This window comes from Papilio xuthus, unplaced genomic scaffold, assembly GCF_000836235.2.
Source record: "Papilio xuthus unplaced genomic scaffold, Pxut_1.1 DF825946.1, whole genome shotgun sequence".
Classification (NCBI taxonomy): domain Eukaryota; kingdom Metazoa; phylum Arthropoda; class Insecta; order Lepidoptera; family Papilionidae; genus Papilio; species Papilio xuthus.
In genome coordinates, this window is record NW_013532703.1 from 6,046,275 (window position 1) to 6,071,658 (window position 25,384).

At 33.3% G+C, this 25,384-nt stretch overlaps 1 protein-coding gene across 1 annotated transcript in view; it reads right to left on the reverse strand.

Annotated features, from left to right (window-relative positions):
• Positions 1 to 276: 276 nt before the first annotated feature.
• Positions 277 to 25,384, reverse strand: part of dsb (scavenger receptor class B member debris buster) — a 70,876-nt gene continuing 45,768 nt past the window's right edge. Inside the window, exons 4-14 of the mRNA XM_013321620.1 lie at positions 15,227 to 15,318; positions 14,577 to 14,737; positions 11,903 to 12,041; positions 8,708 to 8,835; positions 8,439 to 8,523; positions 7,697 to 7,827; positions 3,427 to 3,548; positions 2,819 to 2,953; positions 2,195 to 2,313; positions 1,345 to 1,476; positions 277 to 801 (exon numbers count right to left, since the gene is read on the reverse strand). Coding sequence (XP_013177074.1) covers positions 295 to 801; positions 1,345 to 1,476; positions 2,195 to 2,313; positions 2,819 to 2,953; positions 3,427 to 3,548; positions 7,697 to 7,827; positions 8,439 to 8,523; positions 8,708 to 8,835; positions 11,903 to 12,041; positions 14,577 to 14,737; positions 15,227 to 15,318 — 1,751 coding nt within the window. The 3' untranslated portion in view covers positions 277 to 294. The remainder of the gene's footprint in view (positions 802 to 1,344; positions 1,477 to 2,194; positions 2,314 to 2,818; positions 2,954 to 3,426; positions 3,549 to 7,696; positions 7,828 to 8,438; positions 8,524 to 8,707; positions 8,836 to 11,902; positions 12,042 to 14,576; positions 14,738 to 15,226; positions 15,319 to 25,384) is intronic.

Below are 25,384 nucleotides of genomic sequence, written 5' to 3' on the forward strand. Positions count from 1 at the left end.
TTCATATATCTTTTTCTAAAAGAAAATATACTTATTTTATAGTAAACTTATATTAACTTATAATAATTCTGATGAGCAATTGTTTATTCTAATTGAGTTTTTAACCGAAATTTGATTCAGTCAACAATTTCACACAAACGAATTTATCGCGCCATTTTCCAAAGTAAGTAAATTCTAGCCATTGCTAAGAACTTTATAACCTCAAATCCATACATCCAAAAATGTATTACACGATTTTGAAATACAAAACTTTAATTACCAATCAAATTGATACGAATATAATCAAATCAGAACTTAACTAAAATAACTATCAGGTAATTTAAATACTCTACATCTTCTGTGTTCTGACAAAATGAAGGAATTGTCAGAGTTTATTAACGACTCTCTTTCCGGATTAAAGAAATTTGACTTAACAAATCCACTTTTAACATCATTGTTTTCATCACCACTTTTATCCATACATTCAGATCTTGTCACGAACTTTAACTCGTGCAGTTTCTCCTCACTTTGACTTGGATCAGATTGATTCAATGGTTGATAAACATTATCTTTATGGATTAATTTGTGCGATCCATTTATAATCAATGTGGATCCTCTGCGTAAAGTTTCTTTACCCAATTCCATTATTTCAATGGAATTTTGTCCGATAACAAAGTTTTTGTAAGCTTTTACGAAGATTGTGATAAGTATTGTTAGACCGATGATGATCATGGAATAACAGATGAGTGGTGCTGCTATGGGACCTACTGTTGTAGCTAGAAATATCCATCGCCAGATTGATGGTGTCACTTCATGGATACCCTGGGGATAATACATATGTTTGAATATCTTAATAATATTATAAATGCGAATGGATAGATCGATAGATGGATGGATCTTCAGAACGGCTGAACGGATCTTGATGTAATTTGACATACATATAGAACGTAGTTTGAAAGAACACATAGGTTACTTAAGTTAGCTGTGGCCCGTGACTTCGTCCGTGTGAAATTAAAAAAAAAACTTAATTAGTAGGCTATGTATTCTTCCAGACTATGTTCTATATTTATGTCAAATTTCATCAAAATCCGTTGAGCTGTTCTGGAGTTAATTCGCATTTATAATATTAGTAAGATCTCTTATACAAATTTACTTTTTGTTGTTAACATAAAGATGCTTGAAATAACTATTAGAAGACTGATTTTGCTTAGAAATTTGGAAGGAAAATAATTTTAACTTCTTTTAGAATTATCATGGTTTAGTCTAGTTAATTAAATTATATAAAATAGTAGCTAATTTTTTTAGAGATAGTATTCAGATAAATAATTTCTAGAATATTAGTATTTTTTTTTATAATTTCCTCACCTCTTCAATCCACATGACAGGGAACATGATGTCAGGGAACTTGTGTATATTGTTGACCTTGATGTTGGGAGCGCGGTTCACCTTCAGGTTCATCTGGACACGCACGAAACCCTCCAGTGGGACGCCAATTTTCTGAAGAAAGAAATTTACTTACTAGAATTAAAAAAAAAAACTAATAAGTAGATCACGTCCTAGAAATATATCAAATTTTATAGAAATTCGTTCAACAGTTCCGGAGATATCTTCAAACATCTAAACATTCATATTTATAGTATTTTTTTTTAAATATTAGCAGATTTTTTTGTAAATTTACTAATATTTCTTTTACAATTCCAACTAAGCTCTAGGCTTGTGCTAGGATATGGTTTACGACAATAGTCGAATGGCGGGATTCGAACCCACGACTTCGTGATCGGAAATCCGTACCCTTAACCATTAGGTTATTGACGCTTAATTTATTAGTAAGAAGTAAGATTATAAATATATTTCGATAGTTCCTGAATTTCATAATTTTTGTGTAAGTCGACTTTCGCCTTACGTAGATTTTTGTTTTTAATACTAAAACATAAATATTAAATTAATATGAATTGGAAATAAAAAGATTATTTTACTTTTGAGGTATAGCAATTTTAAAAATTTCCAAAATTAAAAAAAAATATTTTGTCTCTAATGGATATACTTAAAAGTCCTAAATCTATGTTTCTGGGTTAATAACCGTGAGTTTCTTAGACAAAAATCTTTATATAAAACAATCACCCTTGTCTTTATCTTTAACAAAACATAGCTAAGCTGTAAACGTGGATTTCGGTCTCAGAAACCCACAGTAAGAGAGGTTAAGTTGGTAGCTTACATCTTGTATATAAAAATATGTTTCATGTCGTTTCTTGTCAGGTTTGAGGCCTTCAAAAGGTTCAAGTAACGTCGGATCAGCGTCATAGAAGTGCGGGTATGATAAGTAAACTGGCGCATCTGGAAGAGAAAGTAATATTTTCATCCTGCACAACGAACTTCGGTGGCTCAGCGGTTCAAGCACTTGACTTGTAATCTCCAGGTCTTTGGTTCGAATCCCATGTACAATGTCTTTTTCTATATATATATGAACACTAGCTGTCGCCCCCCACACCGTACGCACTTAAAAACAAAATTAATTAGTAGCCTATATGTTCTTCCATACTATGTTCTACATCTATACCAAATTTCAGCAGGATCGGTTCAGCAGTTATGAAGATATCTTCAAACAATCAATCCATCCATCCAAACATTCGCATTTATAATATTAGTAAGATTTATTCGACGTTTTTAAGTGAAGGAAAACATCGTGATTCTGTACATATCTGCTAAATCAAGATATACTCGTATGTGAACTCAAACCACATTAAGCCAGCATCTTACTTAGGGTAGGCTTTGATCCTATAGTGGGGTCGTATAGTAAGCTGATGATGATAACTTAAACTGTAGTACTAAGTATACTTACTATATTGGCAAGGGCTGATATTCTGCAGACCACGCGGCGGACACTCCTCGCCCTCGCAGTAGCAACGGTTGTCAGGGTTGAGTCGTGCGCACTCAAATGTCGAGCTCGGCGGAGTGTACAGTCCTGCTTTTATACCTGCAATATAATTATTCTTATAGATTAGCACTTATTCCAGGACTGTACGCTAGTTTTCTAGACCTCAAAGGTGTATGCGAGCTTGTACCATTTTCTATAGTATGATTGTTTGCTGGTGAATCCGAAAATAATAATAATCTTGTCAAGTAAGAGAGTCTATTATAGTTGCTGTTATTATGAAACTGTTTAAGTGTGGGTTTCTGAGATCAAAGTCCTTGTTTAAAACATATTGTTATCTCTGTTTTGTCAAAGATAAGAAAACCCACAGTAAGGCAGTTTGAATTCAACTCGTTTTTTTTAAATACTTAAGAAATGGAAGACATTTAAAGAGATTAGATATTTTTAAGCAAATACTTGGAACCTATATCATGTATTTAAACGGGTAAAATACACTCTTGCCTCGTCTTTGATAAAAGGCGTTAAAAGTATAAAAATGTTAACTTAAAGAAGCCTGCCAATTGTCAATAGCTCACCATCTTTGTAGATATCGTTCCTGTACTGCAGCGGCAAGATCCTGCACAGATCCTTGTCATACACGTAAACCATGTCCGACTTGGTGACCGCTCGAGGAGGGAAAAACGAACCCTCCGATGCCCTGCGGAACAAAGTAACGAATTCATTGTGCGTAGATAATGTTACCAGAGATTGCAAACTAAGGTTACGCCTGATGTAAAGTTAAAGGCAAATGTAACAAGCAAAGTAATTGCAGTGCTTATATATTAGGAACCAGTTATCCTTTTTCCCTATGCTTTCCTCATGACATCTTCTTTTCTTTTCTAAGGAAGGAAATAGAAAGAACACTAGACTTCTTCAAAGCAGTTTTACTCTACAGATCACGATTAGGTTAATCGTGCAAAAATATAATTAGCTCTAACAAAGGTAGTTGAGTTCTATTGGATTGGTCTGTTTATTTTAAGTCACAAGGAATGATTAGAGCTTTTTATGTTAATATCTACTAATAGGTGCTAATTTCTTGTTATTTGACGCACTTTACGTAATGTTTTATATATAGAGTTACTCGTGTAGGGTTGCCAGGTCGCCAAACCAAATAGCCGGACAGACTATGCAATTTAGCCGTATATTTGTGTAGAAAGCCACCCTGCATTCCACCGGTCACTCTCTTTTGTGAAATTTAAAAAGCCTAGCAAAATCCGGACAACCTGTACACCGTTTATTTTGGCCGGACATGCCAATCAAAAAGCCTACTTATGCGAAAATAATTATCGAATCTATATTTAGGATCATTCATAGTGATAGCGATATATATTTCTCGTTTATAATGCTTAGTAGTAACAACCAACCGCAGTGGGCCAGAGTAGACAATGGCCAAGTCACCTCTAACTTAGGACAGGCTCCGAGCCCCTCAGTGACATATAGTGAGCTGGTGATGATAATGATTTCTGTCAAAGCCGAGCTTCTCGTTTATGGAGGTCGTGTGTCAGGACCGAAAAGACTCTTGTAGCTTATCCAGTTCACGTTTACCTAGGTTAGACTTTATTGGGTTTAGGGTATAAATCTATTAATGTGTCAACTTCATGGTATTATGTAACGAAGGAAATATATAAAAGGGCAGATGTGACGTGGTAACAATATATAAGAACATACTTTGTCGCACATAACTATTGACTGATGTTTGTTTGTCTAGTAAATATATATAGCTTGTATTTGTCCGTCTGTTTGTACTGACGAAGGTCCCGGACTCGTTTGCGTGTCGATTGCCTTTTATTTAAATAATATTATGAAAGCTCTCGTACTTAAGTAACAGACAGTTTTAGGTAACTATCCAACTCGGAGCTGTTAAGGTAACCTTAGCGTAGATTTAGCACTAGGAATCAATACAAAGTGGTCCTTAGGTGATCATTAGTGACTTAATAAGACTCTAACCGTTGATTTCTGATACCAAAATCTATGTATAAAACATATTGTCATCACTGTCATTATTTTTGACAAAACAGAAGTAAGCGAGGTATTTTGGTATCAGAAACCCACGGTAAATGTGGTTATTGGTAATCGGAGATATTTTAATTATTTTTCTCTTTATTGGTATATGAAAACAAAGAAATTTTCTATATATTATATATATATATATTATAACTTATTATGTGTCTCAGAGTTTGTTAGTCTTGAATAAAAAAAACTATAGTACTCCCGCATACAGCTACGAGGACTTAGGGACAGACAGACAGTAAAGAAAAATCGGATTTTCTTTATAAGCAACGCAAATGCAACATGTCCACTAATTATGTTTTTTTTTATAACATAAACGCTCTAATTTTATTGTATCGAATGAAATCGGTATTTAAGTAGAACAACACTTTTTAGCGGTGTTTTTGGTACGTTTTCTTATGTAATGACGTGGGACATCTGTATGATTCAGTTGTCTGACTTCATACATTGTAAACAAGATTTATTCATATTTGTGACATCTCATCAAACGAACAATACATCTTTAAATAATTGAAAAGTGCTAACGAACTACTCATGACTATTGCCTAGTTTCTAAGGTTTTTCCGTTCTATTTTATTCCGAGATAAAATTTATTTATAACTATTTAAAACTGAGGTTTTTTGTGGCTTTTCTAATTATAGTACTAATGTATCTTTTTGATTAAGTTAATTAACATAAAGAACAAAAAAAATAGTTTTGTAAAATTTGCAAGTAGTAAATAAGCATTTTTTAAACATTTTTACTAGCATAACCAGACAATACGTGGAATACAAACCATACAGCTAAAAAGAAATCCATTTTGGTATCACGTGCATTATTAAGCGTTAAATGATATCATCATCAGCTCAGCCATCCGTCTCCACTGAGGGGCTCGGAGGCTACCCTAAATTAGGGGTGATAAGGCCATAGACAACCATGCTGGCCAAGTGCGGGTTGACTTCACACATGTCTGAATTTTTAGATATGTGCAGCATCACGATGTTTTCCTTCACCGTAAGAACCTCGGATAAATGTATATATGAAAAACACATTGGTACATGGCGGGATTCGAACTCAAGATATGCAGATTGCAAGTCAAGTGCTTAACCCCAGAGCTAGCGACTATCCTTAATAGATATCACCGGGTAGGAAATAAATGTCCCTGACTGTAAAGATTCGTGTCGTGTCATTGTTTGTCAGCGGAGACATCATTTATATATGATTAGTGTCATATTTCATATTTCCGTTTCTGAGTAGTGCTCAGGGAAATACCGGCATTGTCGTAATTACATCGAGTGCACATTTATTGTTTGTTTTGAGGTCTTCAGTTGCTTCAAGATGTCGTGTATGCATCGTAAAATTTAATAGTGATGTGACTTATTTCAAATGGTACAATTTGGTCTGTGCTTTTTGGTACGTCGAAGTTGACATTCTATCTTGTTGTACCAAATTTAGAAATTGTATGAATCATGAACACAAAAATAAATAATGTTTTGTTTTAATTATAGCTTTTGTTGAAAATATATGAAAATCTATAACTACATTATATTGGTTTATAAAATAATTAGGATTTCGTAGTTTGACAAAGTCTTGGTCAGAGACAGCAATAATCTTCAATTTACTAGCTAATACTAGCCTTCGACCTTATATGTATAAACACTAGCTGTGAGCCCGCAACTCCGTCCATTTGAGATAAAAAAAAATCAATAGCCTATGTGTTCTTTCAGACTATACTCTACATTTATGCGAGATATCAGCGAGATCCATGCAAAATGTTCTGGAGACCAACTAACATAATTCGCATTTATAATATTAGTAAGTTCCATAACATCGTGTCACATCACTAGATTTACATCGCGCGGGACAATCGTGATAAAAACTGATATGCATCATTTTATTCTAATTGCGATGTTGTCTGTCGTAGATCCGCTGATTTGCGCATTAAATCTGAAATCGTGATAATGTCTTCCTATTTGGTATAAATAATAAAATTTTCATAGTAAATGATGACAGAGAATTAAGCCTGATTAAAAATTGTCTCCTCCGTCAAATTTACCTCCTCTTCCAAGCCTTTTTTGTAGAATATGTTGAGAAGGGTATATCTGCATGTAAACAATAGGCAGACAAACAGTAACACAGATATATCCCACCGACATATAGAGATTATTATTAGTATTTTATGCTAATTACAACATTTTGAAAAATATTATTTACTAAAACATATTATACATCTAATAACTCATAACTTTCGTAAATACTTCACTCATGTAAATAGCAAATACAATGAGAACCACGTTACATTTAAATATAAACATAGTTTTGTTTTTAAAACCATTAAGTTAATTTAATGTATGCAATAAACGCGAGCCGTCTAAATAATTTTAACTCTTATGTACACAATATAATAATATAGGTGCTAATCGTTTCTGAGTAAATAATAAAACAAGATATATAAGGTTTGCGATAATTTTATATAATTGAATACAAGAAATAAACACTTAAGAAGATTATTACGATATTATTTAGATTTTTTTATTATTAAACCAGTCTGACGGTTTCCTAATCTATGTCATTATAGTAAAAACCGCTTACAACAACATTCAAGAAACCAACAACAACAGTCGTCTTTATAGCCGATATTGTTGTAAGGTACGGGTTCGTATTTGATGCCCACGTATTAAAGTGTTTTTAGATTTTTGAATTTCATTAGTTATCCGACGTTCTTATGAAGAAGTAAATCGTCATGATGCAAAAATTCTCAAGGACCAAAATTTTATAAAAATTCTAGGCATTTAAAATGTTAAAGTTGGTACTCACCTGATGTCATTGCATGGCCGATCCCTCCAGTGCGGTAGGTGATCCAATCCGTTCACTTTATCCAGATAGCCGAAGCGATCCATCTTCTCGCCTGAATATATTGTCGACACCTCATCCAGTGTGCCGTTCCTCTATTGAAAATACACAAATTTGCAATTTACTTACAGCTTGAATATTTTAGTCTCATATGGAAATATTCCATTTTGAATTGTAAGTATTTCCATTTATAACAAAAATATAGACAACTCTCTCGTTCTTTTTAAAAATCGTGACAAATATTACGTCCTTACAGTAACAGCACGGCAACCAAAATGCGTTAATTACTTTAACATACTTTTAAATATATATATATGACATTAAAAATTCCAACTAACTCTATCCACGACTGCATTTTGTTGGTAACATTTCCCGCGCGTTTCGGTTCTCTATTTTTTTTTAAATTAAAAGGCAAAGGTTCTCAGTGGCCATTATGCCACCTCTTCGATAGAATGTTTAATCTATGTTCAACAAAAAGTTTAGATATTATATTTATATTTTGCATTTAACAGATGTTATATTTCCTAGAAAATTGTGCGAATAAATGAAAATATGTCGGCATTTAAAAATTGTAGTAAGAAAAATAAGGTTTATTTTGGTTGTTAATTGTATCATATAATTTTAATAATAATTGTAAACAAACGATTTAAAAATAATTAATGTCTACGAGGTGGGGTATAAATAAAATAAAGGGGGTCTTACTTACGGCAAGGAGAAGTCCCATCTGACTGTTGGGTCGTTTGCCTTTGGGGTAGAAATAGTGCGCCAACGTCACTAGGGGATCATTGTAGCTGTCAAAAGAAAACCTTAGTTCAATTGACAACGATAAATATTTAACCAAATTTTAAAAAGTTAAGAAGAGGTACCGTTCTATTTTCAAAAAACATATAATATTTATGTACGCCGTTAAAACATTGTTTAATTTTAATGAAGCGTCAAATGTGACATGTTGCCAACTTAAAGTGAAATTCTTACCCGAAGACGAGTTCTTCAGCAGTAACATGAACGAAGGGCTTGGCTCGTTCTTTGTATGTGATTGCTAGCCCTGTCACCAGCAGGTTAAACACGAATCCGGCGAGGTTCGGCGAAAATGACGTCACCGTCTAGAAAGAACAGATTACTTTATATGGGACTTAGGTCCACTGGTAATGGTGAGTAAATATTATATTATCATCCACTAGCTGTTGCCCGTGACTCCGGCCACGTAAAATTAAAAAAATAAATGAGTAGCCTAAACGTTTTTCCAGACTGTGTTCTACATCTTTGTCAAATTTCATCAAGATCTGTTAAGTCACTCCGGAGATACCTTCTAACAAACATTCATCTAAATATATTCAACCTTAATACGTATTATTTAAAATCTTATGATTGCATTTATGTATTTTATTTACAAAAAGAAAATTTTCATAATATTGTTTATTTTTTCAATATATTAAACGACCCTAAAAAAACTAACCTAGCTATGACTCCTTAGAGGTTATTTACAGACAAGGTGAAATATAATAACACAATATCGTACTGTCATAATATTCCAAATTAGTCGTTGTCCTCGACTTCATCCGCTTGGATTTAAAAAAAACAACTAAGTTGTCTATGCACTATATTAGATCTATCCTTGTTTCTTATCTCAGTCAGGTACATCCATCCATATTATCGGATTAATATAATTAATAAAAATTTACGCCAAAATAATCTAAAAGCCGTATGTCATTCAAAGATAATGGCGGCTGGCAATTTCGCGCGCTTTCCTCCATCCACATTGGCCCACACGTAGACATTTTTGACAGCTAACCACGAGCCGTTATAAAGTTTGAATCTTGTAATACTGACCGAAAACAACAATTATCTCCGGAAAATGTAAATTATGTCTAATTATTTTGTGAATACAATGTAAATGAATTGCATATAAACATATCAATTCTTTATTCCGATAGATTTCAAGGAAGTAACCTTGGACTGTTTGAATTTATTTTGACGAGTTTTACTCTATGAACTATATCGATGTTTTTAAAACAATAACTAGCTGTCGCTAACGACTCTGTTTGCGCGGGATTAAAATATAGAGTGGCCGATTCTCAGACCTACTGAATATACAGATAAAATGTCACAAAAATTTCAAAAAAGGAGTTTTTTTTGTGATTGAAATGCCACTGTTTGCCTTGAGGAGGCATTTACAGCTTCACCGGTCTTGAGGTGGCCGAGCGCAGATGGCGCTTAGCCTAAACCTCGTTTAAGAATAACTAAACTCGAGGACTCCCTCAGGAAGCTCGGCTCGGGCTTTTATTCCGTTATTATTACCGGATCGGTTTCGGAGGAGTATGGTAACATTGTGATACGAGAATTGTATATATAAGTCTACATATTAATAAAATTAGGTTGTCTGGTATGTTATAGCGAAAATATATCTTCTTATATATAAAATTCTCGTGTCACAATTTTCGTTCCCATACTCCTCCGAAACGGCTTGACCGATTCTCATGAAATTTTGTGAGCATACTGAGTAGGTCTGAGAATTGGCCAAAATCTATTTTTCATCCCCCTAAATGTTAAGGGTAGTCGATCCCAATTTTTTTTTATTTTTTAGACAAACACGCGGACGGAGTCGCGCGCGACAGCTAGTTGTTATATATAATATTTTTGTTTTTATGTCCGTCTGTCTGTAAGTTAACGTTTGTTCCTTGTAATCTCCGGAACGGCTGGACCGTTTTTGACAGGCGTTGATTGTAAAGTAGCTGTACGCGGGAATATTATAGGGTGTTCTTGTTTTCCGCAAAGATAAAGTCGCGAGCGATCGCTAGTATAAAAGTTATATTGACTAAACGATTTTTTTAGAAAAAATGATTTTAGAAAACCCAGTTACTAAAGTTACCTTTTATAAAATAGTTATAACAATATATTAAATAAAGCAAAAAAAATACGTAAATAAATAAAATAGGAAAAAACCCAAATTTTTATCGTAAACAAATGTATTTATTTAGTTGTGACGCATTTAGGTCCACTAACACCGCAAATATATATGCGGTAAATTATGAGAATCTAATTTTTTGCTATGCATATGTTTTTATTATTTATCTTCATTGTTTTATTTTTACAGGCATTAACGCTTCGTTGACCGTAAATAAAAAATAACCAAAAAATCCATATACAAGACGAAACTTATTACATAGGTCAACTTAAGGGTATAGATCAGTGGTTCCCAAACTTATTTTGTCTACTGCCCACTTTGAGAATAAATATTTTTTTAGCGCCCCCATATTTTCACATATTTAAAAACCACAATAACTTCAAATTAAATTATTATAATTAATTATTGTGACCTATATATGTATATTAACGGAGGATTCTAAACGAAACTTTTACTACAACCCGCAACTTGAGATCTGCAGCGCCCACAAGGGGGCGTTATTGCCCACTTTGGGAAAGACTGGTATAGATTGTTCCGAGTGTGTGAAAGTTTTAGTAATAAAATCAAGTATGTGACTTTAGATTTACCGAAAAATACTGCACGTACATTAAACGTCATCAATAGATATTTAGGTTTCGACCCCCCTTTATATGCAACTAGCTGTCGCCCGCGACTCCGTCCGCGTAGATATATAGATAGAGAGATAGAGTAGAGCACCCATCCAACCATCCACATCACATCCATCTAAACATTCGCATTTATAATATTAGTAAGTTAAATAAAAAGCAGTTCTTTAAGGCATTAATTCGAAAAAAAGAAAAAATAGTATCCTATGTCTGTCTCCTGGCTTTATACTACCTCCTCACCAATTTTCAGCCATATTGGTAAAGCCGTTCTTGAGTTATAAATAGTGTAACAAACACGATTTTCTTTTATATATATAGATAGATGTATCCACTCCTAAGTTTTTTTACTTACTGATGGCGCAGCGACATTTAGTTGTCATATTTCGTAAGTTATTTGTTGAACCCAATTAATTGTAACACATCCTGTATAAAGAAATCTAATAGATTTGGAAACGGACTTAATTAAATCTTTGTTTTTTTCTGGTTTTACGGTTTTATAGTTCTATATTTTTATAATTTAATGCGCTAAACGAGCCGGCGACCATGACGTTGTTACGGGCTCTACTACTATTAAATTGTCTATGGTTTTATTCTATAGTTCTATAGATCTATGGTGTTATGATTCTCTATGGTTCTTACCAGCAGCGGTATATTTGGCACTAGTAGTTTCTGCGTTTTGTCGACGGACATCTCGGGTACGAAGCGCAGGATCTTCTTGTGTTGAAAAGTCACCGTGTCGTTGTCGTGGAACTTGATATTTACTTTTTCCATGTCCTCTCTGAAAAAAATAAATTTGTAAGCGAAGTTCGAATTTGAAACACATTAGTATACGTCACACGATATATGCTTTGAAACTTAATGTATCCTACGGTTAAATCTTGAGACCTATTTCTATTGATCTCTATAAATAGACTAGCTGTCGCCCGCGACTCCGTCCGCGCGGGATTAAAAATAGATGTTGGCCGATTCTCAGACCTACTCAATATGCTCACAAAATTTCATGAGAATCTGTCAAGCTGTATCAAAGGAGTATGGGAACGAAAATTGTGACACGAGAATTTTATATATAAGATAGGCGATTGCTTAGAAAATAGCTTGTTCAGATTTAAACGCGCCTGTTGATGTTATGTGATAGTTAATATTATCTATATTCTATATTATTTGTTGGAATATACACCACTGTTACAAGCCGTAACCATCAGCGCTAAAATGGCGCAAATCAAATAGGCACAAAAACTACGTCTTATAGCCCGTCCATTTATAGAGATTAGTGTCTATTCTATAATTGTGTTCTGTTCTATGGTTTATTGCGTGCTGTATTTTTTATAATGTTAACACTATTATATTTTAGTTTAAATACAAATGTTGCATAGATTCTTTGCGTTGACGTTAAGCATGAAAGATTAATTTGTTTGCGATGTTACAAAAGAATAAATTTTAATATATTAAACAGTTCAACTTATATCTGTTTATATGTGTACGCATTTATTTTTAACTTTAGTAAAATTTTAACTATACGTTTAAAGTAAATTAAGCGGGAAATATATATATTTAATATACTTTAGCATTTCTTTTATTTAAATTATGGTCTGTTGGGGTATACTAATATTATAAAGCGGGTGAGTTTGTTTAAACGCGCTAATCTCAGGAACTACGGGTCCGATTTGAAAAAATAATTTTTTTGTTAGATACTCCAATAGAGGAAGGCTTGAGGCTATATAACATTATGGTGCGACCAATAGTTTTATTTCAATTCCGCGCGGACGGAGTCGCGGGCGACAGCTAGTTATTGGATAAGACATGTCTCTTTTTGTAAATTCTAATTTAGGTATAATACCATAGACAAAAGTGTAACTTTTGTAGATGAGTAGGGATGTTACTATAATTGTAAAAATCTTAGAATTTTAGAGAAAAAGTGTATACGCGAAATCGTATTGGGCAAGTGTTAGAGCCAGTTTAAGTATTACGACAGTAAACTGGGCCCCGAGCGTGCTCATAACTTGTACAATCGTGTAGACAAGTGAGTTAGAAGATTACATTCTTTGAAAATTAATATCATTGAGAAAAGAAATTAAATGTTTCTAATTTCATTTCTTTTCTTTCTCTAACAAAATGCAGAAATATAATTTATATATATATTTGCGTATATACGCTTAGTGTTACTAAGTTAACCTATTGGGCGACGTTACAGAAAAAATATGAGTTAGTTTTTGGAATAAGCCGTGTAAATAACGTTAATACTTAATAATAATTGAATGTAACAATTTTAAGGTTAATTGGCTTTGTTTTAAATGTGACTTTTTGTGTATTTTGTTTATTTATAAAGCATTTTTACAGATTTAAAATGACGCCATCTATTGACATTTTATGGATGAAAATAAATTTAATATTTTCTTTATAAATATGACGATGAGTGTACAATTATCATGTGTGGAAATCATGCGATTTACTGTGTAATACATTCGACCAACTAAGGTGCTTGGAAATATTTTATAAGCGAATGATAAAATAGTTGTGTGTGTTTATATTTTTGTATGTTATTTAAATAGAAATAAAATAATGATTTTATAAGGTTGCTTTGGCTGAAGATGACTTTTAGGACAACTGGTTCTCTAATAAATTTGATTTAATGAAAATCTTTAAAAAAACATTTTTTATGAAAAAGATTTGTATTACATTTTTCCTGTTAATACTCGAATTAATAAGACATTTGTATGGTAATTAATTAAATATAAATATTTGCACTGTTATTTTTCGAATGTATCATAAAGCGAGGATTTGCATAATAAAATTATGTGTTAAACAAAACACGAACAAAAATTGACGCCAGCAATTAGATATTTGGAAACTAAACCTAATTTATTACTTATATATTTGTATTAATTTAGTTTTTAAGACGTGTAAGACATATTTTTATTAAAATAATATTATTTGTCTACGACTAGAAGATAAATGTAGAAAAATAACCTAAATTTAATTAAAAAAAAAAACTAAAAATCTGACTGACTGGATCAAACAGATAAAACAGCGCCATCTAGTTGACATTCGTTTAGGCTCTAGGCCTTCAAGCAACAGTTAAAAAACTTATATACGCGCGAAAAAAATGGCCAACGTCTTTGACTGTCAAGTAAAATTAATTGTTTCAAAACGCAGATAAGATATGGGATGATTTCATCTATTAGAGTCTTAGACAGTCTGGTTGTTTATTAATTAAGGTTTTTTTTTACGTGTAACGTTATTTTAAACTCAATAAAAACGTAACAACTCAAATTGTTTGATGTTTTGTTTATTTTATAACATCAAAAATGCTTACCTGTACACAAATGGTCCAATTTCAGCCAGCTTTGGTTTCTCTCCGTTCTCGATGAAGGCGTGCGGGTTTGTGACGTTGAAGATGTAGACCTTTGTGAGCCGCACCACGCCAGGTTTCTGCCAGTAGCTGTAGCTCAGGGAACCATTCCATAACCGAAGCTCCTGAATTACATACATAGACATATTAGTACAATATTTTGGCAGCGACGAAGTGGTTAACCAATGGAGATTGTTTTTTTAAATATGACAGTGGTAGAGCCCGCTTTAACATCTTCGCATGAATCGGCCCGGCTCGCCCGGTGAAATACCACGACCACACAGAAGACAGGCGTCAAGTGGAAGCAATTCCGCGTTTCATCTGATGAGTGTGCGTCCCGGAGGCCTAATTTAGTCCTCTTTCCCTTCCCACCCTTTTTCTTAGAAGGAAAGGATGGGAAGTGGAAGTGGACTTTCCGGATGAGAGGATGCATGGGAAGGGAAAATATTTTCTTTCTGTGCATCCTCTCCTCCGTCGATTAAAGGTAGGCAACGCATATGCGATTGCGTCTGTCTATGGGCAACGGTCACTTCGCTATTTCAGCGATTTCGGGTGGCCGATTGCTCGTTTGGCACCTTTTGATATAAAAAAAATATCAAAAAATGCATACTCACTCTAAATATGATGTAGTCTAGCCAGGGCACGAAGGATAGGATGATTCCAAGTACCACGGTGCAAATGCTGAACATGACCACCGCCAGGCGTCCTGATAAAAATACAGTTACACATTACACAATGTATACATATTACACACAGTCACGTATTACACATTTTTACACATTACACACTGGAACTGAGTTTTAACAACATATCCAAGTACTAACACAGTAATTTAATTAGATGACATGTTTTTATTGAGCTGTAATGGCAGTGGAAACTCAGTTTTATAATTTACTCATTAATCGACGCTTCCCGTTGTGTACCTAAATAAAAGTTAAATTATTCAAACTTTCGTGAGACATTATACTAAACTGATATAAAAACGGCTAAACACTCACCTATATTTGTCCGGTGGCGGCTCCATCGGGGGCCCTTCATCCAGATGAAGGGCCCCCGATGGGCTCGAAACTAGTCTGTGCCGCCACCGGACGAATATACGTGAGTGTTTAGCCGTTTTTATATCAGTTTAAATAAAAGTTGTTTGGAATAAGTCGTTTTTTTTTCATTAGACGGCTAGAATCACGCGTTTACTAATTCAGTCGAAAAAGGAACTAAAGGTTTCCTGTTTAGGGCTGTTGCAGCAGAAATGGATTTCAAAAGAGTTTTCACTTCTACATTTCTAGTAACCTTCAAGTATGACACGTTGTTGAAACTATTTCTATTAATAAAAATTACAGATTAGTTATTGGATTTTTGACTGTGGAGGAAAACATCTTTGTCGACTATGTATTTCTAACGTTACGAATAATCACTCGCAAGTTATTACTCTAGGCCACTAGCATATCTGCGAAATAAAACAAAAATGTTTGTGAAGTCAACCAACATGAATTAATGTAAGCGTGGTTGATTAAGGGCTAGTCACTAAATGAGACGATGACTATGGTAGGGCATGCTTGGTTTTCTGGTTTTTTACACTACCGTCACTGGTGTCCGTACCCCTGATACTGTGTGTGGAAATTTTCATAATCGGTTAAGATAAAATCTTTACATTCCGAGAATTAACGTACAAGTTGTGATCTCTCGGTCACTATACATACGCTAATTAATCAAACAATACGTATAGCCAAAAAGGAAGCTTTTAAGTATGTTAATAAAACGTTTAATCAATTTTAAACTTAACATAACACTCTTTGGACAAGGCAACGTAAGTCTTAGAAACTAAAGGAGACGTTAACATAAAATTGTGTTATACTTAATATAGATGGCACATCAACAACAAGTGTACTCTACTACCCGACGTGCCAACTTTTCGTTGGGTATTATAAATGGTAATTTAATTTGTCACAATATCAAATGCATACAAATATGCTCGTTGTATTATCTTTTATCATAATAATTCATTTCTTGCATTAAAATTCTAATTGTAAAGTCGATTTACATACGCCGCGATGTACCGATATGCATAAAATTTGCTCAAAATGGAATTAAAATGGAAGTACCACTGTTAAAACATGCAAAAAAGCTTTCGTTCTAATTCTCTTCGAAGAAATAGATGAAAAGAATAATGTAACATAAAAAGCGTTAAAAAACTTCGAAGGTGTTAATGAGTTTTTAGGAAATACAAACACTTCCTTAACTAAACACGTTAACCAAATATTTGGCGAAATCCAAACATCCTGTCTCTCAGAATACCAAACGGTTTCGTTCAGTTCATTCGCCTTAGATAACCGACAGATCCTTATCAAGTACGCGCGAGTTCTGTTAAAACGGGAAAAGTTTGCGAAACAACGTATTTCACTGAATAACCAGTTGTCACGAAATTACTGCGTCATATTTGACATAAAATTCTATGAAAGTGCAAAACTTTCTACATCGCGAAACCATGCCTTTGCTTTAACTTGCATAAAAAAAAGTAATCTTTGAAATTTGGCAGGGATGTAGAACATTTTAACAGTGGTAGAGCCCGCTTTAACATCTTCGCACGAATTGGCCCGGCTCGCCCGGTGAATTACCACGACCGCACAGATGACGGGCGTGATGTGCAAGCTATTCCGCGTTTCGTCTGATGAATATGTGTCCCGGAGGTCTAATTTAGTCCTATTTCCCTTCCCACCCTTTTTCTTATAATGGAAGGATGGGAAGTGGAAGTGAACTTTCCGGGTGAGAGGATGCATGCAAAGTGAAAATATTTTCTCTCTGTGCATCCTTTCCTCCGTCGATTAAAGGTAGGCAACGCATATACAATTGCGTATGACTATGGGCAACGGTCACTTCGCTATTTCAGTGATTTCAGGTGGCCGCTCGCTCGTTTGCCACCTTATGATATAAAAAAAAACGTAGTCTGGAAGAACACATTGCCTACTATTTAAGTTTTTTTTTCTAATTACCCGTGGATGTCGCTAACAAAGCTAACTAAGTAACAAATATAGTCCTCGCTGCAAAATCAACAAAGTTATAGGTAAGAATGGACAGAACATTAATCATTACTCTCCCGTGCGTAGGGAAAAAGGTTTAAATTACTTGGAATGGAATATTTCGCCATAGATTGTCATAAAATTCCATATAAATGTCGACGTGACGATAAACTTTGTATATAGTATCATTAAAATATATAATTGTGCTCGTATTTTCTTGCGGTGACGGATAATTGCTTACTCTAAAGACTGCAATAAACATGACCTTAATTTGAAATAATTCTATTTACACACGTACATAAACATTTAAATATTAATAATATTATAAATGCGAATGTTTAGATGGATGGATATAAGAAGGTATCTCAACGAAACTTGATATAATTTTGCACAGATGTAAAACATAGTCTGGAAGAACACATTGGCTTATTAAGTTTTTTTTTTAATTCCGCGCAGACGGAGTCGCGGGCGATAGCTAATATTAATATATGATTTAATCGTATCATCTAAGTAACTATAATTAAGCAATATTTAATTTAAAAAAAAGAACATAACATATCCAGACTACTAATAATAAGAGTAGGCCTAAGAAGAGATGGATTAATTGCCTGAAAGTTGAATCAGAAGGAAGTGACTACTGTTAGGAAGAAAATCCGAAACTGTGCCGGTGTTCTGACGCAACACTAGCCTTACTAAAATGTCGACGTCTATGTCCCCTCACTAATCATTCTTACACTTGATTTGGCATCCGCTCCGTTCGCGCCAAAGGATTCTAATTAACGTATAATACTACTAAAATATATTGATTCGAAGGAAAATCTGTTTTATCCCGCGTAGTGTGAGATATACATACACACAGAATAACCATGATGATATTAAAATGCTTTTGAGAAGAATGTAAGAAAAAATAAAACCATTTTCAAAACGATCCAGCTTTTAAAGTTACATGTTACATTGTAATAAACATAACTAAAAGTATATATACAGTCAGCTACAAATAAGTACAAAATATATCTTTAGAAACCTGTAAAAGCTTTTTTTTAAAGATATCAATTAATGTATTCGCCCATATACTTCCAACCATGAATACTTAATATTGACGGATATGTGGATAACATTTATAAAACAAAAGCCCTATATAAGTTTCTAAAGTTTTATAAATGTGCATATATTTATGCAGCTGACTGTACAGTACTGAAACGAAGTTTTGATGTCACGTGATTGTCGCGCGTCAGTTTTAAACATTTTTGAAGTTCGCTATGGAATCGCTTCGAAGTGCACTTTGTCTGAATAGACAGTCCTGTACAATGCAATAAGGTAGAAAATTTGTCATACGTATATACGTGCTAAGTTGTTCTAAGCCCGCGTCCTTATGGTAACACTTTGTTTTATATCATTCGATTTAAAGTGGGATGCGAATTAAATTCTTCCACTGTAATATGGTACAGGATCAACTGACTACTTTCAAAGATGGCCACAAAGACTATTAAAGCTTTTAATGTTAATTTATTGGAAATAAACCTCGTATTAAGTATTAAAGACTATAATATTATCCAGTAAATAAAGAATCTCCAGGAAGATATTTTTATTGAACAATGTCTAGACTTTTATTAAAAAAAATACAGATTGAAATATTAACCTTGGGGAATATGTGCATGCGAAATTAACCCTTAAGTACATATCTTTAAGTCGTGTATTGCATGAAATATGACAAAAAATTATACGCATTTGTAGACATTTTTGGTACAAAGAATAAGCGGTAGCGACGAGAATATTAATTTACATAAAGTATTCAAGGATAAGACAAGTATTCTGATTATCCAATTAAATTAAATGCGATCCTGGCACACCCTTTTTTTGTTTTATCTGCATTTTACCTTAATATCAGCAGATTTTTTTGTTAATTTACCAATATTTCTTGTACCATTCCGACTAAGCTCTATGCTTGTGCTAGGACATAGTTTACGACAATAGTCGAATGGCAATTCGAAACCCCGTATTTAAAAACAATCTTAATAATATTATAAAACACTAATATATGGATGTATAGATGTTTGTTATTAGGTATCTTCAGAACGGTTGGACGGACACACGAACACATAGGCTACTAATTAAGTTTTTTTAATTCACGCCGACTGAATCGCAGGCGACAGCTAGTTGTTGTTTCCAACTGTATTATCGGAACAAAATGCAAACATTAAATAAATAAAATGAAAACATTTTGCTTTTATTCAAAGAAAATTACGCAATTAGCAATCAGCATTTAAAAAGCAACTATGACCTACTAATTTTATTTAATAAATACGCTATTTCTTATGACTTACATGTAACTGCATTCACGCGTAATAAGCAATTTCCTTAATTTCCAAACAGAAAATGTGCGTCGGAAACCAAATACTTAGAGTATGTACAGCTGAATAAGGTGCACATTAGCATTGCTACAGTTAAAGCTGGCTACAAACGTTCAGTCTTTACTGAACAGTCGGAATGTTCAGTAAAAACTGAATTGTGTAGTCGGCTTTATACATCAATTTGTAGACTTTATATGGCAACTAACTCTATAAGGCTAGTTTACTACATAGCATTATATAACCATAAGAATGTTTGGCACAAAAAGTTCAGACTCTTTTTTTGAATACTCGTTTAATTTTTGCGAGGAATTAAAAAAAAAACTTAATGGCCTATGTGTTCTTTCGCACTATGTTCTATATCGATGCCAAATTTCATCAAGATCTGTTAAGCCGTTTCGGAGACACTTTCAAACAAACATCCATCTAAACTTTCGCACTTGTTATGATAGAAGACATCAATTTACGATCTAATTGGACAGTGTGAATCACAATATCGATTTCTCAGTAAACATTTATAATGCAATTTGCAAATAATAAATGTAATAAACTTAATGATTTGAATAAGCTAAGGAAGTAAGGTTTTACGATGTCTGTCCAATGATCCAATATCTATATGTACCGTGTATCTTTGAAGGCTCTAAACATTGACATAAAACCTTATTTTAATACCTTTTCTTTGAGTTGGCACGTTGGTTACAAGCATCTGTTTAGTACCGACGTGCCTATTTAATTGGTACTATATAACATTAATTTTAATATTTAGTTTTGACACTGAAATTTTTTTAAATACATTGCGAGCCCATTGACTTACTCGACTGAAATCAGAATATTTGTTAAATATAAATATTATAAGTTATGTTACGTACCAATAGATGGCGCTATTTCATCTGTTGGAGCTTCTGTCAGTCGTAATTTTTCACAAAATCATTCTTTAGGGGCGAAGTTTAATGTATGTTAAAATAAAAGAAAGTCGTGTTAGTTACACTATTTATAACCCAAGAACGACTTTACCGATATGGTTGAAAATTGGCGAGGAGGTAGCTTAAAGCCAGGAGACGGACATAGGATACTATTTATTCATTTTTTTTCGAATTTATGCCTTGAAGAATTGCTTTTAATTTAACTTACTAATATTATAAATGCGAATGTTTAGATGGATGTGACGCGGACGGAGTCGCGGACCACAGCTAGTGTATGTTAAAATTAATTTGATAATTGTCCGTATAACGGCTTCGATAATATTATGAATAGACTAAGACTGTTTATATAAATAAGACCTTGTTAAATTGTATATAATCAGAAAACCACTTGAAGTCAGGAAATGCAAATAGTTGTTAATAGCTGGCCGCGCGGGAAGGGATTTCCAACCTTTGTGGTTGACCTTTTCTATTATTCTAATTAAAGTCTATAATTAAAAACGACCGCCCACAGTATTGTTACTAATATTATAAATGCGAATGTTTGGATCGATGTTTGTTACGCGGTAATAGAACGGTTACAGGAATGTCGCTAAAATTTAGAACAAATATAGAACATAGCCTGGAAGAACAGAGGTTACTTATTAAGATTTTTTTATTCTGTACAGACGGAGTTGTGGGCGACAGCAGTAATCCAGCTAGTCCAGTTCGGGTTGCCTTCACACGCTAACGCGATCGACATTTTGGTATACACCATTTTTTTATTCCATACGAAAAATCGTAAAACTGCTTGTATTGTTACTAAGTCCGTGTATGGCGTCTTTAAGTAATTGAGATGACAGTCTAGACTGTACGGATTTCTCCAAGGATAGATGACATGATAATTTAATAGAACTTAGTTATTCTGACCTCAGTCAAATGCTATAATGTTCTCTTTATATGGACAAATTCTGTATAAAACTAGGAAACATATAATTATATGTTTTGCATGCGGATTATTTCACCTTGGTATTCTTATTTCTACTGTATTTCCGTTATATCAAAGTTTTATTTACTTATGCAAATGTTTTTAATTTTTACCATCCTTTTAATATGTTTATAAAACTAGCTGTCGCCCTCGACTCCGTTTTTGGAATTTAAAAAACATAATTAGTAGCCTATGTGTTCTTCAAGACTATGTTCTATATGTATGTCAAATTTCAGCGAAATCCATTCAGCCGTTCTGGATATACCTTCTACCAATTATCCATCCGTCCGTCTAAACATGCGCATTTATAATATTAGTAAGAAAAGTGCGGTCGTCGATTCCGTCAGCCGGGTATTAAAAAAATAAAATAATAATTTGAGCCTAAAATATTATTATATAACTTTTGAAATCTATCCACTTTTTAGTTTATTCGTTACACATATATATATATATATATATATCTCTCTAATTCAACTATTCAAAGATTAGTCCAATTATTTACGTTTAGGCAACAGGAACAACTAACCCGTACTTGGCAAGCATTGATTATGGACTAGTCACCTAACTTAGGGTAAACTCCGAACCCCTGAGTGAGGACATAGTGAGCTGATGAACAGGAAGTGAACAATGCAAGTGATGTAAACTACAAAATAACAATTTTTATTGCAGGAAGAGATATAAGGAAATGTCTCTTAGTTATATTTAAAATATTATATTATTCCTTTGAATAATATCGACTTAATTTTGTCCTATAGTTCTTGTAGACAAAGACATATGAACCAAACGTCTAATGATAAGTTTTTATCTTGTGGTCGTGGCTTCGAATCCCGCCCGACATTAATTATTGTAAACTATTATTCCTTACTAATATCATAAATGCTAATGTTTGGATGGCTGGATTTTTGTTTGAAGACATCTCCAAAACAGCTGTATGGATCTCGTTTAAATTTGGCATAGATGTGGAACATAATCTGGAAGAACACATAGACAGAGTCGCGGACGACAGCTAGTATTAGTATAAGATTTAAGTTTAGCTTAGATAATAGTATAGCAAATTTTAATAATGTGCAAATATTTTATTGAAAAATAAACCGCTCTTTTTTACACTGTCGTACTCAGAATTGTTTATTGATGACTAAGGGAGCACTTTAGTAATTTCCAATCAATACTCTGAAACATTGAGCTACTATTATTTTTTTACTTAGCTCTTTATTTCACAATTCTAACAAAATTGCTAAAAAATCCAATATCGTAATGGCCATGTGTGGTAAGACGTGTCTCTGGTTACTTAATTTATGTTTTCAATCGAAATAAAAGGTACAATGACAACTTATCCTCTCTGAGTATTGAAGTTAGTCATAAAACCTTCACAATGTAATCTTAAATATTTTTATTATCGATTGCAGAATACTTGGTTCACTTTGGTTTTTCCCGAATGGAATTATTTAGAATTCGCTTATGTTAAACGTTTAGAAATATCACGCAACGAATTAATATTACTAATATTATAAATGAGAATGTTTGAATGGATGAATAGATGTTTGTTTGAAGGCGAAAGCGTTTGTTTGATGTAGAACATAGTCTGGTAAAACACATAGGATAATAATTACGTTTTTTTCTAATGCTGGGCAGACGGAGTCGTGGGTGACAGCTAGTAAATAAATAAATACATACATCTAGTTAAAATGCAACTATGAAGTTCTATGCGTGAATTTCCGTACATATGTACAATGTAAGAACTATGTAATATAAAAAATATTTGGAATAATAAATACAGCTAAAAACGTCGGTGGCTCAACGATACTTAATCTATAGGTCTGGGTTCGAACCCCACCATGTATTATACCATTTCGATTTACATATGTACATTTATTCAACGTTTTTACGTTAAAGGAAAACATCGTGATGCTACACATATCTGCGACATTCGGATGTGTGAAGTCAACCCGCAGTGGGCCAGCGTGGTTGACTATGGCCTAGTCACCTCTAACTTAGGGTAGGCTCGAAGCCTCTTAGTGGGGACGTATAGTGTGCTGATGATGAATGAATTACGTATAAGACAATTTATAACAAATGCCTGTTGTAATATAGTGTCAAAACATTAGTTATTTTTATTATCGTCCCTGTCTTTGTTAAGGAAAATGAAAGGGATGTCAAATACTCATCTAACAATGCATTTCTTTTAAACACTAAGATCAATTTTATGCATGCAACAACCAACAATAAATATCACTTAGCTTTCCCATAAAAACTTTATTAACTTTCTTCTAGAAAGTGTATGTTTATCAACGGAAACTTTACGTATAATTATTTTTTTGTTCATATTCACGTTACGGAAGGTCCTTAATCTTTGATGTTACGTCATTCTAAATTTAAAGTAACATTTGTAAACTTTCAAAGAATAACATTTTACAAATGATATATTACGGTTTTGAGACAAAGTTTACACTAAGTTTTCACTATAGAAACATGTACAAAAACAAGCAATTTAAACATTACAAGATTTTGTATCGGCATGTTTCTCTAGATTATTGCTACTCAGATTTAAACATATATAATGTTAGGAACAAAATCAGAAAATGTGACAGTGTATTAACCCAACACTAGCTTTACTAAAATGTCGACGTTTTTGTCCTCTCACTATTCATTCTAACATTGGACTTTGTAACGAAAGCACGTCATTCGATGACCAAATGATTCTAACTAATACTGTCTAAAAGAAGCAAAAGAATTTAACAAAACATCTTACGTTTTTCCTAAAAAAATACATACTAGATTGGGTCGTAAAGTTTAAAAAGAACAAAGACAGTTTGTAGATAGACACAGAGTAGATGATTACAGTAGTTAAAGTATACATTAACTACATCAAAGCGGCGGTAAACGCTTTCGCATTAAGGTCAATGCTACTACTCTATCAGCTGACTGTACACATAAACTATAGACTTATGCTAATAAAATAAGAACTTAAAATAAACCATTTGTCAGTTCAATTATCGCTGCCCATGGCATGAACGATTTTATCATCATTTAACATCAAATAAGATTGTAGACAAACGCTAGCTAGCTTATTCAATATAAAACGGTTTGATTATTATAATTGTGGTTATGTTTTAAAATATCAAAAAGTAAATTGCCTTTTATATCGTAGATACGAAGAAGATTTGTTACTTTATTTATCCTGTCATTTGCTGACAGATACGAAGCTTTCTAAGATCGTATATTAACTGATTTTTGAATTTATCTAGAAATAAAGTTAAGTCTAGTACAGATTATTTGTTTGAAATATTATAACAAAAGGTACATTTTTGAAATAATTTAATTAGATAGGATTTATAATTATTTTAAACATTATAAATAAGCCTCTTAAAGTTATGCTTCAATTGCGAGAAATTACAAAATTTGTTTTGAAATGCGTGCTCTTAAATCTTTTAGTAATCTGTGGTCGAAGGCTATCTGCAATATTTCGCGAAGTCCTTAGCTTACGTGTTCACTCGCTATTTCCCAGGCCCATTGTCCCGCGTCC